The 19,404-nt window shown below is 36.2% G+C and overlaps 3 protein-coding genes and 1 pseudogene across 3 annotated transcripts; 3 read left to right on the top strand and 1 right to left on the bottom strand.

The window, feature by feature from the left end:
• Positions 1–1,772: 1,772 nt before the first annotated feature.
• LOC109000183 (PAN domain-containing protein At5g03700-like) lies at positions 1,773–3,686 on the top strand. The gene has a single exon (XM_018977021.2). The coding sequence runs from the start codon at positions 1,875–1,877 to the stop codon at positions 3,363–3,365; it is 1,491 nt and encodes a 496-aa protein (XP_018832566.1). The 5' UTR covers positions 1,773–1,874; the 3' UTR covers positions 3,366–3,686.
• A 3,805-nt stretch (positions 3,687–7,491) lies between these two features.
• LOC109005152 lies at positions 7,492–8,715 on the top strand. The gene has a single exon (XM_018983953.2). The coding sequence runs from the start codon at positions 7,763–7,765 to the stop codon at positions 8,666–8,668; it is 906 nt and encodes a 301-aa protein (XP_018839498.1). The 5' UTR covers positions 7,492–7,762; the 3' UTR covers positions 8,669–8,715.
• Positions 8,716–11,340: 2,625 nt separating this feature from the next.
• On the bottom strand, positions 11,341–11,449 carry LOC118348383 (annotated as a pseudogene).
• Positions 11,450–13,972: 2,523 nt separating this feature from the next.
• Positions 13,973–18,339, top strand: LOC109005150 (fructose-bisphosphate aldolase 6, cytosolic). Its single transcript, XM_018983952.2, has 3 exons — positions 13,973–14,162; positions 16,836–17,063; positions 17,259–18,339. Exons 1-3 carry the CDS (start codon positions 14,135–14,137, stop codon positions 18,077–18,079), a joined length of 1,077 nt encoding a protein of 358 aa, XP_018839497.1. The 5' UTR covers positions 13,973–14,134; the 3' UTR covers positions 18,080–18,339.
• The last annotated feature ends 1,065 nt before the right edge of the window (positions 18,340–19,404 follow it).

The raw sequence follows: 19,404 nt of genomic DNA, 5'->3' as shown, positions 1-19,404 counted from the left end.
CTCCTCTCTTTATTGTAATGACATGTCCGATTTTGGATGGTTCATAGTTTTAACGCCTAAAAACGGCACATCAGACCGGAATGAGAGAAATATCCATTTCCAGCCCGTTAAGATTGTTAGAGGCCTCTATCAATGTGGTATGGAGCTCCCAACGATGATCCAATACGACTGTACCATATCTATGCATACATCTTCAATAATGAACAGTAAATAAATATAAAGAAAATAAATAGAATGAAATATACAGATTTACATAATTTGACACTGGACATATGTTCATAGAAGTTTAGGAAGAGAATAATCCATAATAATATGTTTGTTTTATACTCTCATGCTCACTGCACAATAGATATCGAATGTCTATATTCTAGTAGAGATATCGTTGTTAGAACTCCTGTCATGATGTTGAAGAAACTCCTCGAGAAAAAGCTTGGCCAGAAATCCATGAAGTTGTCTGTATCCGTTTCCTTTTATCTTATGCCTCATTGCTTTATGTCACTTCCCCTCTTCTTTTTGACAGTCTAAACTCCCTCCCTTCCTTCTCTTTTTTTGTTCTTCCCTTGAGTTGGGCTTAGAAAAAATCATGAGCATGGTATATTTTATACCTTCCAAATAATTTCTACTTTCTAGAATTCAACCATATCTGATATATGTAATTAACGGTCTCTTCTTCATTTTTGGAAATCTATTTACTGTATATTATGATATATTTTTGGAAGTAGACGGGCAAATGAAATCATTAATAATTAATACGGATTTCAACCAACCTAGCGCCGCCTTATGACTTATACATAGTTTATTTTTACAAATGATATTCAAATGAGATGAAATAAAAAATAAAAAATATTAAAAAAATATTAAAATATATTATTAAAAAATGATTAAAATATTGTTAAAAATGAATAATTGAAAATATTAAAATATTGTTATAATATATTTTTTAATATTATTTGTTTTTTTTTAAATTTTAAAAAAGTTGAATTATTTATTTTATTTTGTGTGAAAATTTAAAAAAATTATAATGATTAAATAAGATGAGTTGAAAAATTTTATGAAAGCAAACAAGCCCTTACTATTTTCTTCTTATTTTTGATAATCTATTATTTAGTTAACATTTGAAAAGCTTATGCCGGTGATAAGGTTAATGTGATTGCAACTTGCTACAGTGAAAATGTTTCATTTTTTATAAGGTTTTTGGATTGAACTAAAATTAATTTAATTCAATCTCATTTTTAACTGAATTTAATATCTAAATATTTAATTTTTAAATCACTAAATTCATTTCAATTTAAAATTTCTTTACACAATACACGTAGAATCTACAATTATTTTCAACTCAATATATTTTTATACATAAATTTTATAACTTTTTATAACTTTCTATAAATACATTCAAACTTAACTTAACATTTAAATATATCTAAATATATATAAACTCATATAACTCATTAAACACACTTCGACATCTCAATTTATTATTATTTATAAAAAATTTAAACTCATTCAACTTGACGTAAAATCGGATATTCTACAAGAATATCTAGTATTTTTTTAAAAAGAAATGATACTTATAGTCGTGAGTATATAAGTACAATACAGTTATTTTAAAAAAAATAAATAAATATAAAATTCATATAAAAAAAATTAATTTTTTAATAATAAATATTATTAATTTTTAAATAATTATATAATATTTACACATTTTACGACGGTATATAATATTTATATTTCTCAAAACTCATTATTCTAAATTGTTTACTTTTGATTCATCTAGCCGTGGCTGCTAGCTGTCTCCCAGATGAAAATCAAGTGCGTCTCGATATTATGAATACTATTCGTCGCTGTATCTGAAAATTGATCCTCACTCAATCTGCATGATATCTCTATATCTTGCGATGAACGCACTCGCCAAATCGGTGACTCGTCTACGCGAAACTCGGCTCCTCCTTTTCACTGCCTATATTCTCTTCACGTCCATATGGACGCATATTAGCGCTGGAGCCACCGCCCAGGGGCTTCTCCGAGGCTTCAAAGCCACCCCAGACCCTAAAGTGCCGTCGTTCCAACCTCTCCTTAACGATTCCACAGGCAATTTTTCACTCGCTTTCCTCCGAGTCAACAATACCCAGCTCTCCCTCGCCGTCCTCCACCTGCGGTCCTCCGAATCACTCTGGCTCGCCAACCTAACTAAGCTAGCTAGCTGGTCCGATACCACGCAGCTCTTCTTCAATGGCAGTCTCGTTATTTCAGATCCTCACTCGAATGTGTTTTGGTCTACTGGGACCGACGGTGACCTTGTCGCGCTCCTCAACTCCTCGAATCTCCAAATACATAAGCTCGAAGATCACCCCTCGGTTATCTGGCAAAGTTTTGACTTTCCCACTGATACCCTCGTCGAGACACAAAATTTGACCGCCAACACGTCTTTGATTTCATCGAATGGGTTTTACTCGATGCGATTAGGTTACGACTTTTGGGGCTTATACGCGAACTTTGGATCGAACTCTGATCAGATATACTACAAACACACAGCGATGGAGGCCAAAGCAGAGGTAGTCGAAGGGCATGGACCGATTTACGCCCAAGTAAACACAGACGGATATCTGGGCATCTATCAAAATGGAAGCACGCCAGTGGACATACAACCCTTCAACAGCTTCCACAGACCCATCAATGGATTCCTCCGGCTCCGGTTAGAACCGGACGGGAACCTCAAAGGATATTACTGGGACGGATCTGCGTGGGCCTTGGACTACCAGGCGATCTCGGACCCATGCGAGCTCCCGAGTCTGTGCGGTTCCTACGGTTTGTGCAGACCTGGGTATGGTTGCTCATGTTTGGACAACCGAACGGCGTTTCACTCAGGTGAGGAGTGTTTTCCCTTGGAGACCGGTGACTTTTGCAGCGAAGAAGTAATCAAGGATAACTTTTGGGTACTGAGGAGGAACGGTGTGGAGTTGCCGTACAAGGAGCACATGCAGTACGAAACGACTTCCTCGCCTGGAGAGTGCGCGAGTCTCTGCGAGAACAACTGTAGTTGTTGGGGAGCAGTGTACAACAACGGGTCCGGGTTTTGTTACATGGTGAGCTATCCGATTCAAACGTTGGTGGCCGCCACAGATGAGAGTAAGTTGGGGTATTTCAAGGTGCGGGAAGGTGTAGGGAAGAAGAAACGGAACGCAGCCGTTCGAGTTGGGTATGTACTTGGGGGTCTGGCGGCGGTGGTCTTGATTGGTACTATCGGAATTTGGACGTACAAGATGTGGAGGAGGAAGACCCGGGCAGAGGAGGGTGAGGTCTCACCCGGCCCGTATAAGGATCTCGGGTCGGCAAGCTTCAAGTCCATCGAGATGTCCAATAGATGATGATGACGCATGGGATGACATTTTTGGCAGTTTGGGGTATGGAAGTTTGACTGACAGTGATCTTTTACTTTTCACTTTACATTATAGGTCTTTGTCTCATGTTTCTTTTTCGTCTTTATTTTGGTTGGAGTTGGGGTGGTGGGGCCCACCTAATATAATTATCAACTGGATTTATATTATCTGTACAGTGATGGCTTTACAGTCCGTGAGTTTGTATAGGTTAGTGTGGCCATGACGTGCCTCACGTGCCTACGTCTTCAGGGTTTCATATATTCGCTACTGTATCAATCAATTAATGGGGTATTAAATTTTTAATGGCCACATCCCTCCTTGCAATTTGTAAAACCACCCAGATTGGAATTATATATATATATATATATTTTCTTTTTTTCTTTTTTCTTTTTCAAGTCCCTCAATAGAGCTGATTCACTGAGCCCGTACGTGATTCATATTATATATATATATATATACAAGTTCAAATAAACATACATTAATTATATATAATAATCGTTTCTAATTTGTTGGAGCATGGTCCAAAGATTTTGGCACTATCTTGATTACTGAAGGATATAACGTACGTACATGGATTCACAATTCAAAACGCATGCAGTAGTACTTGATATCCTCATATATCAAGTACATAACGTACCTTCTCCCACAGAAGGTGGTCACCGATGGTGGCCACCGTCCTTATTGTCTACTCAACATTCGTGCACACTTTTTCATGAACATTCTTCAATTAATATGAAAATATGGACTACTTTTTGGTGGAGAAAGGCCAGGGATCTGATCAGGTCGTCTTATGCTCTGATCTGGGCTCCATATATACACCAAAATCTCCAGCCTGCAGGCCGTAACGTAAAGGATGACAGTACTACTTATTGGATTGGCAATGTCTTCAAAAGTTGTGGGAATTATTTTGAAGAAATGTGTCTTCAGACTCTCAAGTCTCAACGACAACATAGTGCAAAGATTATCCTCTCAAATCGTTGTCTCGTTTGATTTTATATAAGAGTTTCCGCCGGATTTCCAGTTAGAAGCCACCTACAGGTAAAGTAGGCAAACTTCATCTCATAATATTTAAGTGTGTATATATATATATATATATATATATATTATATGACGTTGCCAACTTGTACGTGTTCTTTTTCTATTATTTTTGGGTAATAGTTTATAAGTACGTAGCTTGAGCCTTGAGGAGATCTTTGACTAGTACTTTGCCTTTGCATTTTAATTTCGTTGGACAATGGACCGGACTCCAACTTTCTGTCTCACCTTGTTTTTTACTAGGTACAAGTAAGTTTGTATACCAATCTGCATACTAATATTATTATCTTCATATTCTAAATTAAAATTAGTATTGTTTTTAATAAAATCTAATTTCTGACTAATCATATTGAATGAGTGTGCGTAATAATACGCATAATTGCTTACAATTAGATATTTCCTTCATAAAATTACAAATCTCCAACAATAGCATCAAAATATTAAAGGACACTTGCTTTCGAATTTGAATTTTTACGTACGTGTGCAGGAGATGAACTTTTGGTTCTCGTGCATTAATTTTTGTAAGAGCAAGATTTTTGTCCCCACGGGTATATACTGGATTTGCAACGGATTCATCATCTTCCTTGAGAAAATGTCAATTGGGCTTTTGCTCTTAGTTTTACTGGGAAAAGGAGATCGATCCCCTCTTGGGTTGGAAAGGCCCATCACCAAGGGGCCTCACATTTTGCGTCGGGCCAAGTTGGTTGTTGCGACAACTTCCTATTAATAATGGTGCTTTTCTTCAGGAGATCCTGTAGATAGGGACTGTTGTAGTTGTTGGGATGAGTATTTTGAATTAAAAATGCTGCTGGTTTTCTCATCAATGTACTGCTGACTTTGATGTTACATTTCATCTGATAGATAGCTAGGTAGGTTTATTAATTGCATCACTCCCATCTAATGGAGAATGCTACTGGTCGGCTAGGATGTTTTGCACTGCAGAATAAGTCGATTAGAGGTCTGTCTGCCTTTTGGATTATAAAGGCTTCCCAGGGAATGAAGAATAAATTAAATGGTTATGCGATCTTCTTGGTCTCTATTTCCATCTGAAATGGGCATGATATAACCAACTACATGCGCACGCTTTCTTCTAATTTAGAAAGTGAATTTATCGTGGGAATTAAGATTGATTTCTGAAGGAAAAAGCATATTTCCGTGTTGTTTTGCCAGGAGTCTGCCTTGGCTGGATATTTATTGTCTTTGGAAAGTTTATGCCTTATAAGAATATTCTTATCTGCAGCCTGATTGAGATTATTATTCCACACGATTAACTTACTTGTTGGAAGATGGGTATAGGATCAATGTAGAGTTTGAAGGTGAAGCCAGCCAAGCCTATTTGTCGCATAAAGAACGGTTGCTTCATCACCTTTGAGAAGGGAATTCAGATGGAACTTTAGCAGAAGAAAAGAATATTCTTATCTTTCATATATTCTGCACGATGCAAATGTCTTATCTACGCTATTTTGTAATTGGGGATTGTTTATCTTCTCGGTCAAGTACTGTACGATTCAAATTATTTCCCTTAACCCTAGTCTCCCAATATGGAAATTAAAGAGAGGAAAATAGAGAAGTCAAACGTTACTCTGTTTCACGATGGTAGAGTATGAGTTCAGTAGCATTTGAAACAAGTTAATTGGGTACAATGCAAATATGTGAAATCACCAATTGTCTTAAAAGTTTAAGCTGATGGAAAGAATTAGTTTTTATTATTTATTTTATATTTGGCCAGACTCTCCCTTAATGGATAGTCCAACACGTGAAATATTTAATTAAATATGATAGAATGTAAAGTCATGATTCAAATTCAGGACCTCTACTCTAATACTATGTGAAATACGTCCAAGAGACATCACTTTGCTTAAATAGAGACTCAACCTCACCCTTCATAAAAATGGAGAATTCAACCTCTACAGATAAACCGTCCAAGACATGATTTTTTTTTTTTTGACTATACAATAAGGAAAACAAGAACGAAAAAAATAGATTATAGTTTAGACTAGTTCTGGTAGACTTCAGAATCTGTGACGACTTGTGAAGGCAGCAAGTTTGTCTCTTTTCATCCACAACAGTCAGATCTAGTGGTGATGATTCTGGTGATTCGGCACTTGTGACAAGAAAAGTTGTCGAAAAGGATAGCAAGTGAGAGCTACACACGGTGATTTTTACAAAATCACCACTATTGTGTTACATGTGTCTCTCGAGAATCGTTGGAAAACTGTAGATCTGACTTTTCCGACTTTGAAAGAAAAAAAATAAGCTAAGAAATGAGAGAATGAGGAGGATGAGGAAGCCTTCGGCGAAAAATAAATTTCTGGAAGCTTCTTTGTGAGAGTGAGAGTGAGAGAGAGAGAGAGAGAGAGAGGGTTTTCAATGAGAGATAATGGTACCTTAGAGGCTTAGGTTGTGTTTGGATCTCAAATATTATGTAAATAGTAAAAAAATAAAAAATAATAATGAATAGTAATAGAATATTTTCAGAACACTCCACTATACAAACAGAGCTAGATCTCGTGGGAGGAAAGCTTCGTGTTATCATGTACATTGGATATAAACTTGTTTGGCTTAAATCTGCCACTTGTTTTTCATTCCCACCTATCCAAAGTACTCTTGAAAAAAAAAAAAAACCATTAATTTCTTTGAAATTAACATAAATCTATGATTACTCCAGCGAAAAGGAATTAAAATATATATATATATATATATATATATATACACATTTATGCAATCCTAGTATAGATTAGGTCAAACTTTGTTTTATGTTAAGATATTTACTTTGCACAAACGAAACAGAGGAGAGTTGGTCATATCTTCCAAGTTTTATGAGATAAAACTTAAAGGTTATGCCATTATGATTATGGGATCATTCAATATGAAGGTGGATGAGCTGGCGATCGAGAAACATGTATTTCATTTTCTAACGTATTCCGTTTTTCTCACTTAATAGGAAATTCAGATTTTGATCCTCAAATTAAATGGAAAAATAGAAACAGAAAGGTATCTACTACACTTGGAAAAGTGTCCCTTCTTTTGTCAGTTTCACCCTCCAAAGTCTAAATTTTCTTCTCTACAGCAGAGCAAGGAAGGGTAACGGATGTTATCTCCTTCCATCATTATCCCGTTCAGATTTTTCTCCTAAAATTGAATGGAAAAATAGAAAGCTGCCTACACTCCACACTTGAAAAGACCATTGGGCGGAAGTAATCCATTCTTTGTCACCTTCAGTCTTTTCATTTTCTTCAAGTAAAGGAAATTAGAAAGAGCTGCCATCTCTCCCTCCCTCTCATAACAAAAACACACCCTCAATCAATTGTCATCTTCCTTTTAATTTCCTTTCTCTGATCTTCTCCACGATGAGGAGAATAGCATCTTGTTACAGTGAAAACGCCATAAAGATTTCCGATTCATATCGTTCAGGCCCTTCAAACCAGCCCAACCTTTCCACCAACCCGATCCCTTCAATCCCAAATGCAATCACATGTATATACAAAACCAAACTCTCAACGCAAAAGGAGCTCCTGATCACACTCACTTGGTGCAGAAACCTAACGGGCCAAGGCTTCATTATTGACGTCGGTGATCACAACACGTCCTCCTCCCCCTCCAAGTTAAATTCCAATTCCTACCGACTGCTAAAGAGTAAAGGCACAAAAACATTCCAATCTTGCAACTCAAAGATTGAGGTCTTCTGGGATATTTCCGAAGCCAATTATGATGGCGCTGGACCTGAGCCGATCGATGGGTTTTATGTCGTGGTTTTGGCCGACTCAGAGCTTGGTATGCGCCTTGGAGACAAGGATGAAGAATTGGACGAGAAGAAATACAAAACAGAAACCCCGCACGCAAAGTTCTCATTGCTTTCTAGGAGCGAGCACTTCTCTGGGAACGCTGTTTATTCAACCAAGGCACGGTTCTGTGACAAAGGAACTCCTCATGACATCTTGATCAAGTGTGTTAGAGAAGAAGGATCAAAGAGCCCGGTATTATCTGTTTGCATGGACAATAAAGAGAGTTTTCAGGTGAAGCGATTAAGGTGGAATTTTAGGGGGAACCAAGCCATCTTTGTAGATGGATTGGTAGTAGATATGATGTGGGATGTTCATGATTGGTTCTTCAATCCAACATCTGGGTGCGCTGTTTTCATGTTTAGGACAAGGAGTGGGTTGGACAGCAGGCTGTGGTTGGAGGAAAAGAATTGGGAACAGAAGGAACAAGAGATATTTTCGTTGTTAATCTATGCTAGTAAGAGCCCTGATTGATTCTTTGTCGGCAATTTTTTTTTTTTTTTTTTTTTTAAATTCTACTAGGTGAACGAGTAAGTAATACAAACAGTACATACAAGGGGAAAAAAAAAACTAATTTCTTAATTATTGTAATGATTTTAACATTCGGAAGAAGGGACATGATTACTTTTAAAATATGACTTTCGTTGGAATGGAAAGAAGTGTGATGTAATTGTAGATGAAACATCTTTTTTGAATGGATTCTAATTTCTGTTCTTGCTTCTCTATTCTAATTTTGAAATATGCCTTTTGTGGACCTGTTAAGAATACAACTTAACTGGACTTTGTGCAGAGAAGCACGCACATTTGGTATGTAGTCTCACGTGGATGGATACCTAGGCAACCTTTATTTTTCAGCTTTTTAATAATAGTGGCAACTCAAATGATTTCATCTTGGTCTCAGCTTAAGCTACGTTTGGGTAAGGGCGGAACTAGGAGTTGTTACGTGGGGGTAATTAGCAAAGTGTATCGTATATAAGGGTGAACGGTAATCAACATTTAAGGTAACAAAATATGTCACAAATATTTAATACTAACCATATAAGGTAATTATCTAGGGACAACTAAATTATTTAAGCTGTCAATTTGAACCTCTCATTTGAGTTCGATAGGACTTAAGTGAACGATAAAAATTAAGATAAAAATAGTTATGTGAGACTTTTTGAAACAAACGATAAAAATTAAGTAAACAAATGATAAAAATTAACTATGTGGTTTTATCTTTGCATTCACTCCTAATTGTTAATTCGATGGTAGTACATATGTACTTACTAACAAAACTATTAAGTACTAAGTACTAAGTAAGATTTTTGAAAATGTTTTAGGGGGGTCAAATTGTTTTTATATTAGGATATCTTTAAAAAACTATATACTAAAACAAGTTTTTATTTTGGCGGGTGTTATCAAGCATCAATGTAGATCCGCCCCTCTTTGTACCGGAGGATGAAAAACCATTTCAGGGAATGAAATTAGAGGGTTTGTGTAATGCCTAATGGAATGTTCAAGTTATACGGTCTATATTTTAAGAAGACTGATCAATAATATAATTAGAGCTTCATTTGAACATTATAAAATGTAAAAACTTTTCATTTTTAAACAATGTAGATTACATACAGTTTGTGTTCTTTTTTATAGTTATTTGAATGAATTTATTGTATAATAATAAATATTTAATTAATGTTGTGGTACTAAATCCACGTATATCTCTCCTACTTCAACTATAAAATGAGGTCAATAAATTAGAAAAATATACGTGTTTTTCACTAAAGTGCCTTCTATTCAATTTGGTAGGAAATTAAAACGGCAGAAAGGAAAGAATTAAGACTATAGATGAATTTGCACTGTATCATTTATACACTGAGTAAGCATTTATTAAGTGGGGGCAAATTGATCATACCAATTAATTTTTCTTTTAGATTATTTTCGAAAATTAATCTGCCACCTATTATTCTCCCATATGTAAAAGGATAGTTTAGATGGGTTCGGATACAAAGCATCCCGAGCCCTCTTTACTTTCTTCCATTTCTAAATGAGTTCTTCTGCCCTGTAAAAAAATAAAAAATAAAAAATAAAAATAAATGTGGTGCAAGATTACTAAATAGAAGAAAATTCCAACTCTCCCATCCCATCCACTGCTTTTTCTATGCCTTTTTTTCCATCCTCCTTAAATCACTTCTACCAAATGGACCGTGAGAGTCTGTTGCAAGTCCAGCCTAAGAAAAATTTTAAAATTCATCTATTTTGGGTCTAATTCATGACCACCGTTGGGCTTTGGTACCGGCCGATTGATTGGGTCTGTCTTAAAAGCCACGTGCTGCATGCCCATCAACGTCTTCCACAGTTCACAGTTTAAAATACTTTCTTTTTTGGACGCATCCACGTTTTAGATGAAATGAAAGCTCTATTTAATGTTTGAATACAAATTATTAGTAATTTTATTTTAAAATAAATTTTTAGTGTTGTTGTTTTTTTTATTTCAATAATAGAGGTTAAATTTTAAAATCTCTAAAGAAGTATTTCTTCCTCGACCATTTTTTTGCACTTTTATTTTATGGTGCAATTGTTATTTCTTTTGTAAGCCATTTTCTAAACATAAAACGGCCTTATAAAAAGCTTTTGAATTTTGTAGAAAATAATTATATAAAACTAAGTCTTTGGTCAATTAGTCACACATGTTATAAGAAAATATCGTGTTTTAATAAATTAATGGTTATATCCAATTTGATCACATTTTGTACCATGCTTCATGCAAACTCTGTAAACGCAATTAATATAAATGTTAGGTTCAGATATTAAGTACTATTAAGACGGAAAATTAGACTGACCTTATTTAAATTTACAGATGAGTTGAGATGAATTGATGTGAGTTTTGAATCTAAACAAGACCTGAGTCATTACCAAATAACAAAAAAAACTATATTTAAATGAGTTATTGTTATAAAGTTTAAGTTTATGAAAAAAAAAATAAATTTAATTATTTATATTATATTAAGTTCACGATATATTAAAATTTTATTTTCCTTCTATTCACACCTAGTTACTCGATTAAACAAAGGCAAAGCAGAAAATATAACATTATTAATGCCTGAAGCACACCACTTTCCCGTGAAAGCAGGGTGGTAAGGGCGTGAGTTTGGGTGGAAATGAATTTTCAGGTATGAAATCCGAGTCTATGAAAAAAAAAAAAGAAAAGCGTATGCCGCAGATCACGGCATTCTTTAGTAAAAGGCGAAAGAATAGTTGACTCTGTGTGCTTCAACCCCGGCTGCGCGCATGCGTACATGAAATCTGAGGTTCATCCCTGCAGCCTCCAAAAGAATATCTTTGTAAGACTGGACCTATGGAGCTTCAGAATACTACTGTAGCTAGCTTTATAGGGAGTTTTGAACTGTTGTATGCCTAAAACAAAAAATAAGATTGCAATTATCATACATAGACATCTATTATATCCTCTATTTTTTTGGGGATATAATGTTTAAAAAAATTACCACTAGTTAATTTATGCATTTTTTTATTTAACATTTAACCTTTTTTATTTTGGAATTTGAAAAAATTGAATTGTTTTGTGTGGAGATTTAAAAAAGTTGTAATGATGAGATGAGATGAGATGAGATGTTTTTGAAAAACAAACAAGGCCTTAACATCATTATTTTTTCAGAGTGCGTTGTTGCTTTCTTTCAATGAAGGTACCTTTTTCTCTACCTAACCTTGTTTGAAAATGTTATAGAGTTCGGATTGGAGTTATTTGATAGCTACCCAACAAAGTCATCAATAAATAATTTAAAGGAATTTGATTAATACAATATTATTGAAGAGAAATGATATTTGTAATTTTAAAGTGTGCAAGTCTTGTATATTCTTTTTGAATATTAAAACTATATTTAGTATTACTCATTATTGAAGCAAATGCTCTTAGAAGGAGTTGGATTATATTTATTTTTTGATTTAGTATCTACTTCTTGAAGGTGATTATTAAGATATGTTATTCTCTTCTGACGTGTTTTTCCTTAATTTTCTGTATGGAAAATGTTTTGCCAATAAAAGAGTAATGTTAAAGTGAGCCACTAATGATGCTTATTTATATATTTGGTAAGGTTGGTTAGATGAAGTGTGTAGATTATTGTTTGACTTTAAGTAGTGAAGAGTTGGTTGGTTGGTGACAAAGGACGGCCGAGCTTGAATCGTGCAGGGATTAGGAAATGCTTCTTAAAAAACAAATACGAAGTGATGCCATATCGAGTAGGATTGGTAAATTTCCCTATTTTTGAGACTGTACAGTGTGGTTCTTTTGAAATTCTTGGGGCCAGTTGATGGGTTTGTTGGTTGATTTTGATTTCATTATCAAGCATTTATTTAGAGAATGGAATAAAGTTGCTAATGAATTTGTTAGCTGGGCTTGGTGCGCTGGGGGAGGAATATTTTTTCTTAGATGCTGCTCAGCTTTCACGTTGTTTGAGAGGCTTGTATAGATTAGATAAATTGGGTACGGCCTATATTAGGCATAGAGTGTGATTGTTTGATATAAAAATAATGCAATAATTAGCAAAGGGTGTGTATGGTTTGGATTCAGTCTATAACTCGTAGTAGATATTGGGGACCCAACAAAAGGTTAAAATGCTCGTGAACTTGAGAAACTGTAAGAAAATCAAAATATGTGGAAGAAACGGAGAGGAAATGACACCAAAAGACAGAAATAATGCCGATTACCAAACCCATAACCAAAAGGTCTTTAAAAGTTAAGATGGAACCTAACCGGAGGTGTAGTATAGGTGAGTTACGCCTTCAAACTTCCAGCTAACCCCTACGAGACTTCATTAATTGCCTCGCACAATTAGGTTGGCTGTTTATTTCAATAAAAAAATCTTGGTGAATTTTGACTGACCCCACCTAATCCGACCTCAGCCGCGGTTTTCTTGTGAAACCTGGGTACCCCACCATTTCCCCTTTTAGCCCCTGTTTAATTGATTGTCAATTCTACCCTTCCTCTCTACAGAACATTTCTTGAGCCCAAAGCCTAGCCATCAAAAACCCAATTAAACCCCCCTCGCAATAAAAGAGAACATATGCAATAATTCAGAAGTGGTAATATGTGATACAATCCGTTAATTTAATATAAATATGACATAATAAAAATATATTAGAATTTAGTTTTAACAGATTCGAGTCAAAACGGATTGACACTTGATTACTTATGGGTTGATAACGGATCAACCCGTTATGACCTGTTAAAAAATTTAAAATTACAATTATATTTATGTACCTAAAAATAAAATTGTTAAGATTTTAATTTTGATATTTTTATTGTTTGAATTGTAATTTTAGATTTGTAGTTAGTTTTATATTTTTTTTTATAGATATTGTGATTTTAATATTTATATAAAATTATACTAAAATTAACTAAGTCAAACGGATTAATTTCAGATTTGTTTAACCCATTTATATAAACTGGTCAAAATGAGTTGATACGACACGATTTATTATGTTAATGAATTGTATTAGAGTTTGAGATTTTGACATAATAAATTTAATAGATTGGATTAGAATTAACCCATATAATATAATATATATATCTTAATACGATATGAACATGATTCGTTAATACGATTTTACGCTCTTGCAATAACATGTTGCGTTGTGGAATTCAGTTGGGCCGTGGAAGCGACTACTTCTTAACACAAAAACTGGCCCAAGGGTAAAAAAGTAAAACCAACGACCGAAAAGAGCAATCTGATGGACAACGTTGCTTGCGGAAAAAGCCGAAACTTGAAGCGACAATATCGATGACACCCCTTCCCACTTACCTTTCCTTCCCTCACCTAAAATATAATAAACCCTAACCCCTCTCTGGTCTCTACTTTTCTGCCTTCCGCCCTCTCTCAACTCTTTCCCTCTCTTTCTCTCTGTGTGAAAAATCCTCTCTTTCAGTCTCCGTTTATAAGAAAAATGTCGGCTTTCAAGAGCAAATACCAGGGTAATTACTCCTCATGTTCTCTCTCTGTTTGTGCTTTTTGTTTTGTACATTTTCCGCCTATCACTCGGCTCTGGTAGATCTAGAATTTCTATGGGACGATTGCTCTATTTGATGCTGTTTTATTCAGTCAATTATTAATAAAATTCCCGTTTGCTCGCGAAAGATCACCCTTCTTGTTAGTTAATACAAATATAGATCTTTCAGACAGGGGGCTTTTGAACTGATCGTTGGCCGCTCTATTTCAATGAAATCCGAAGTAGTCCCTAATCGCCCAAGATCCTTTTTTTTTTTTTTTTTCAAAAAATGATTTTAATTCATTTTTTATATGGTACAGCTTCTGGTTAGTATGTGATAAATCGAATAATAACTACGCGGAGCAGAGACGGATATGTTTTTTAGTTTATTTCTTAGTGTCTTAATTTAGTCGAGGGGAAATTGGGTCCCAGCATCGCTTTTCGCTTGGCACACAGCTGCCGTGTGATCCTCGTGATAGAGGCTTGAGGCTTGAGGCTTGAGGCTTGAGGCTTGAGGCTTGAGGCTGCTGCGGAGAATTCTCCCTACCTCGGTGGTGGCCTCCATGCTCTGAGAAAGAGGGGGAGATTGCCTTTCTCTTGGCCTCCTCATGCGGACGGGGCGATAAGGGGGATATCTCTACCTCCTGGTCATGGTCTCCCTGCATAGAGGCAGCTATTGAGGGTGGGAACACCTCTGGCTGCCTCCCCATGCGAAAGACCCACACAAGTCAACTGCGATCGAGGGAAGGAGATATCCTTCCCTCGATCATTGCCTCCATGCTCCAAGATCTCTTTTACCTGTACCGGAGGTCATGCAAGGTGTAGATCCACCAGCAAGTGGCAACTATGTTTGTGGGGTTGGGGGGTGGGAGAGATTGCCCCCCTCACAGCCTCTTTGTGCGAAGGTACTTGGGTGGGTTCCCCTGCCCCTAGCCTGCCATTTGGCCTTGCCAAGGGTGAGGCTGAGTTTCTCTTTTGTCAATTAGTTTGTTTCTTTTTTTCATTTTTGTTCTCACTGCGATGCGTAGATTGCCCCCGTCAGTTCTGTGACATATGCCACATCAATTCCGTATTCAGTCTGTAAGGGCATGTTGCAAATCTGGTAGTAACCCAACAAAACTCTTTGAATCATGGGCTTATGGAAATATTGATGAACCAAAAAATTGGTTTTTGAATTGTGTTTGTTTGTTATGTTGTATGAGTTTCTCCATAGATATATAAGGAATCTAAATAGTCATAATGCATACTATAATTCTTCTAAATACTTGCCCAAGTTTACTGGTTCATCGAAGTAAATGTTGAGAGTTATTTGTACTGCATATAATTAGTGTTTTAAATTTGTAACCGCCTAGTTAATATGTTGTTAACCCCTAGGTGTTGGCTCAAGTGGTAAATGCCTTGTGTTTTGGGGTATGCTCCCCCAGATCTAAGGTTCAAATCCCCTTGAGTGCAAACAATTTCTAGGGGTCATCAGACTGGAGGATTTTCTCTTTAAATTACCTAAGGTGCACTTGACGGAAAACTCATTGCTGAGGGCCTGTGCACTCCTGGGATTAGTCGGGACACTGTTCCTGAACACTCGGTGCTAATGAAAAAAAATAGCAATGAACTGTTTGTGAATAGTAGTGAATTAGTCTGAGAACAGTTTAGTTCCCAAACAGGCCATAAGTCTAATAAAATTTAGCAGCTAACAACTTTAATGTCCTTTCTTTATTCACTAAGGTTTATTTATGTATTTATTTATGAGTAATATTAAATACAGTTCTAGGGTGTGCAAATACTGCACACTCAATTTGAAAAAAGTTAGGGTCCACTATTAAAAAATAATTTTTTTTCATGTGGGTCTCAAATTAACCCACTTATTTTTAAAAGAAATGCGCGAGACTTGCACATCATAGGACTGCAAATATCGTTTCTCTTTATTTATTAAAAAAGGTTGAAGTCGTAATGTGTTTTAAGTTTGTAATACACAGCTGTTATCCTTTGTGCTCATATTGCCCCTTAAACATGAATCAGTTTTTAAACTTGGAAAAAAAAGTTCAAACTTGATATTTATTACTTTATTTATATTGAGCCTCTTGTTTCTTATTTGTGGTGGTTTCAAGTCTAATAAAATTTAGCAGCTAACAACTTTAATGTCCTCTCTTTATTCACTAAGGTTTATTTATGTATTTATTTATGAGCAATGCTAGATACAGTCCTAGGGTGTGCAAACACCGCTCACTCCATTTGAAAAAAGGTAGGGTCCACTATTAAATATTTTTTTTTTCATGTGGGTCTCAAATTAACCCCCCCTTTTTTTTAAAGTGTGCGGAGCTTGCCCACCATAGGATTGCAAATATCGTTTCTCTTTATTTATTAAAAAAGGCTGAAGTCGTAACGTCTTTTAAGTTTGTAATACGCAGCTGTTATCCTTTGCGCTCATGTTGCCCCTTAAACATGAATCAGTTTTTAAACTTGAAAAAAAATTCAAACTTGATATTTATTACTTTATTTATATTGAGCCTCTTATTTCTTATTTGTGGTTATTTCAATATACTTCATTCGTCTTCACCGACAGTGAAATGATTATTTGTAATCTTTCTTTTTTTTATTTGTAATTTTCTTATTCTCATAAATTGTTACCAATGCTTCTTTGAGTAATGTCGACTTTCTTCAGATGAGCTTATTGCTAATGCCGCATACATTGGCACCCCTGGAAAGGGTATCCTTGCTGCTGATGAGTCAACTGGCACAATTGGCAAGCGTCTTTCTAGCATCAATGTTGAGAATAATGAGGACAACAGGCGTGCCCTCCGCGAGCTTCTGTTCTGCACTCCTGGTGCCCTCCAATACCTCAGTGGAGTAATTCTCTTTGAGGAGACGCTCTATCAGAAGACAGCTTCAGGTGTTGTGATCAACTCTAGTCCATTGTGAATATGATAAATCATACTTAAGTTTCTAATATTCAAAATTGTGTTTTGGTTCAACTTCCGGGTTTGATTACAATAATTAAAATTACCGTCATTGAAAGATTTTGAAAGTCCTTTTTAAATTTTTATTTCCCCTGAATAGAATTCCGTATACTATACATACTTTGCAGGTAAGCCCTTTGTTGAGGTTTTGAAGGAAGGCGGTGTTCTCCCTGGCATCAAGGTCGACAAGGGCACTGTTGAGCTTCCGGGCACCAATGGGGAGACCACCACCCAGGGTCTTGATGGCCTTGCACAGCGTTGCCAGAAGTACTACGAAGCTGGTGCTCGATTTGCCAAATGGCGTGCTGTGCTCAATATTGGACTGACCGAGCCATCTCAGCTGGCCATCAACGAAAATGCCAATGGATTGGCCCGTTATGCTATCATCTGCCAGGAGAATGGTCTTGTCCCCATTGTTGAGCCTGAGATCCTTGTTGATGGACCCCACAATATTGAAAAGTGTGCTGACGTGACTGAACGTGTTCTTGCTGCGGTCTATAAAGCTCTAAACGACCACCATGTCCTGCTTGAGGGAACTTTGTTGAAGCCCAACATGGTGACCCCTGGATCTGAGGCTCCAAAGGTTGCACCAGAGGTGATTGCTGAGTACACCATTAGGGCACTACAGCGAACTGTGCCTCCTGCAGTTCCTGCAATTGTGTTCTTGTCTGGTGGACAGAGTGAGGAGGAGGCGACACTCAACCTCAATGCCATGAACAAACTCAAGGGAAAGAAGCCATGGTCTCTTTCCTTCTCCTTTGGGCGGGCCCTTCAGCAGAGCACTCTCAAGACATGGGCAGGAAAGCCAGAAAATGTTAAGAAGGCGCAGGCTGCATTTCTTGCCAGGGCCAAGGCAAACTCAGAGGCAACTCTGGGAATTTACAAGGGTGATGCAAAACTCAGTGAGGGTGCCTCCGAGAGTCTTCATGTCAAGGACTACAAGTACTGATGAAATTGAGGTTTTGGTGGTTTGTGTTTTGTTTTGGAGAGTTGATGCGGTGTTTTTAATTTTGCCCTATTATCAGTTATAGGGTTAGGACACTTCTTTCAAAGTTCTTTTGTTTTCTTAGCCATGGTAGGACGGTGGTAGAGCAATAAAGCTCGGGAAGCATTCCCAAGCTTGGGTTTTTTAATCTGAGAACTGCTTATATTTCTATGTTATTTTAAAAGCGAGTATCAGGAAACAATGACAATCATTGGATTCTACAACTTACTGATATGCGACTGGGCTTCGGTTTTTTCCTCCCCTGTTGGAGGGGTATAAAGTAGGCGCGCGCAACCGATCGTGGTGTTCTCGTTGTTGGCACCTGTGTTTTAGCCGTTGTCAATCGACACTACGTGGAACTGGAAGGTTCATGGCAAAAACACGCTTTCTAACGTAGGGGGTTCCCTTTTTGAACGAGTTCCAGCAGAAAAATGGTAACAAAACCCTCTTCCTTTGGAAGAAGACTGGCTCAAGAGGGATTGATGCTGAGGGTATTAGTAAGGGCTTCCTTACCGAGCCCCGAGCATTCTGTTGCGGCGTCGACTTTCCGCTCTGAAAAATAGTGTTCTAAACTCCCCTTCCATCCTGCTAGTTTTACATAGCAATGCTGGAAGTTGAATAAAGGGAAGATTGATGAAAGATAAAGCGTCCAGTAGTTTTCCCGAAGCACCACCATGAAATCTGGAATGAGTTTTATTATTACGTGAATAGACTTTGTTTTGGATTACTGCATTGGCTTAAAATAATTTTTGGAAAACGAAATTTAATTTGCACTCTAAAATTGTCATTAATTTATCATTCTTTGATGGAATTCCTAAAATTCTTGAATTAACTTTTTAAAATATCTTTAAATTTTAACAAAAACAAAAATAATGTATATTAAAAAGAATGAATTAGAAAATAGAATTGCTATTATGCTGTCTTAGTTATATCATTCATTTTACGTCTTAGTTATATCATTCATTTTATTCTATTGACGTGACATGACCACTAGTACTTGGTGCTACATGGTTTATATATTATATATATATATATATATATATATATATATATTAAGACAAAATATGTTTGAAAATACTAAAAAAAAAAAAAAAAAGACCGAACCCTAGGATTCCATATACCCCTTTTATGTCTGTATTTTTAATAAATCACGTGGTACGATGACATAATAGTGTCACATCAATAAGATAAAATGAGGGGTATAACTAAGACGGTGTAGTAATATTTTCCAATAATAAAAAAAGTGAAATTCTACGTGGAAGTCTTACATCACACACATTTACCTAGTT

Source organism: Juglans regia, chromosome 4 (assembly GCF_001411555.2).
Source record: "Juglans regia cultivar Chandler chromosome 4, Walnut 2.0, whole genome shotgun sequence".
NCBI classification, from domain to species: domain Eukaryota; kingdom Viridiplantae; phylum Streptophyta; class Magnoliopsida; order Fagales; family Juglandaceae; genus Juglans; species Juglans regia.
The sequence above is the reverse complement of the archived record's forward strand: the minus strand, read 5'-3'. Positions and strand labels throughout refer to the sequence as shown.

Coding starts and splice junctions, on each gene's coding strand:
- LOC109000183 (XM_018977021.2), top strand. CDS start 1,875: ATGATATCTCTATATCTTGCGATGAACGCACTCGCCAAATCGGTGACT.
- LOC109005152 (XM_018983953.2), top strand. CDS start 7,763: ATGAGGAGAATAGCATCTTGTTACAGTGAAAACGCCATAAAGATTTCC.
- LOC109005150 (XM_018983952.2), top strand. CDS start 14,135: ATGTCGGCTTTCAAGAGCAAATACCAGG. Junction 14,163..16,835: donor TTTCAAGAGCAAATACCAGG/GTAATTACTCCT, acceptor GACTTTCTTCAG/ATGAGCTTATTGCTAATGCC. Junction 17,064..17,258: donor CTATCAGAAGACAGCTTCAG/GTGTTGTGATCA, acceptor CATACTTTGCAG/GTAAGCCCTTTGTTGAGGTT.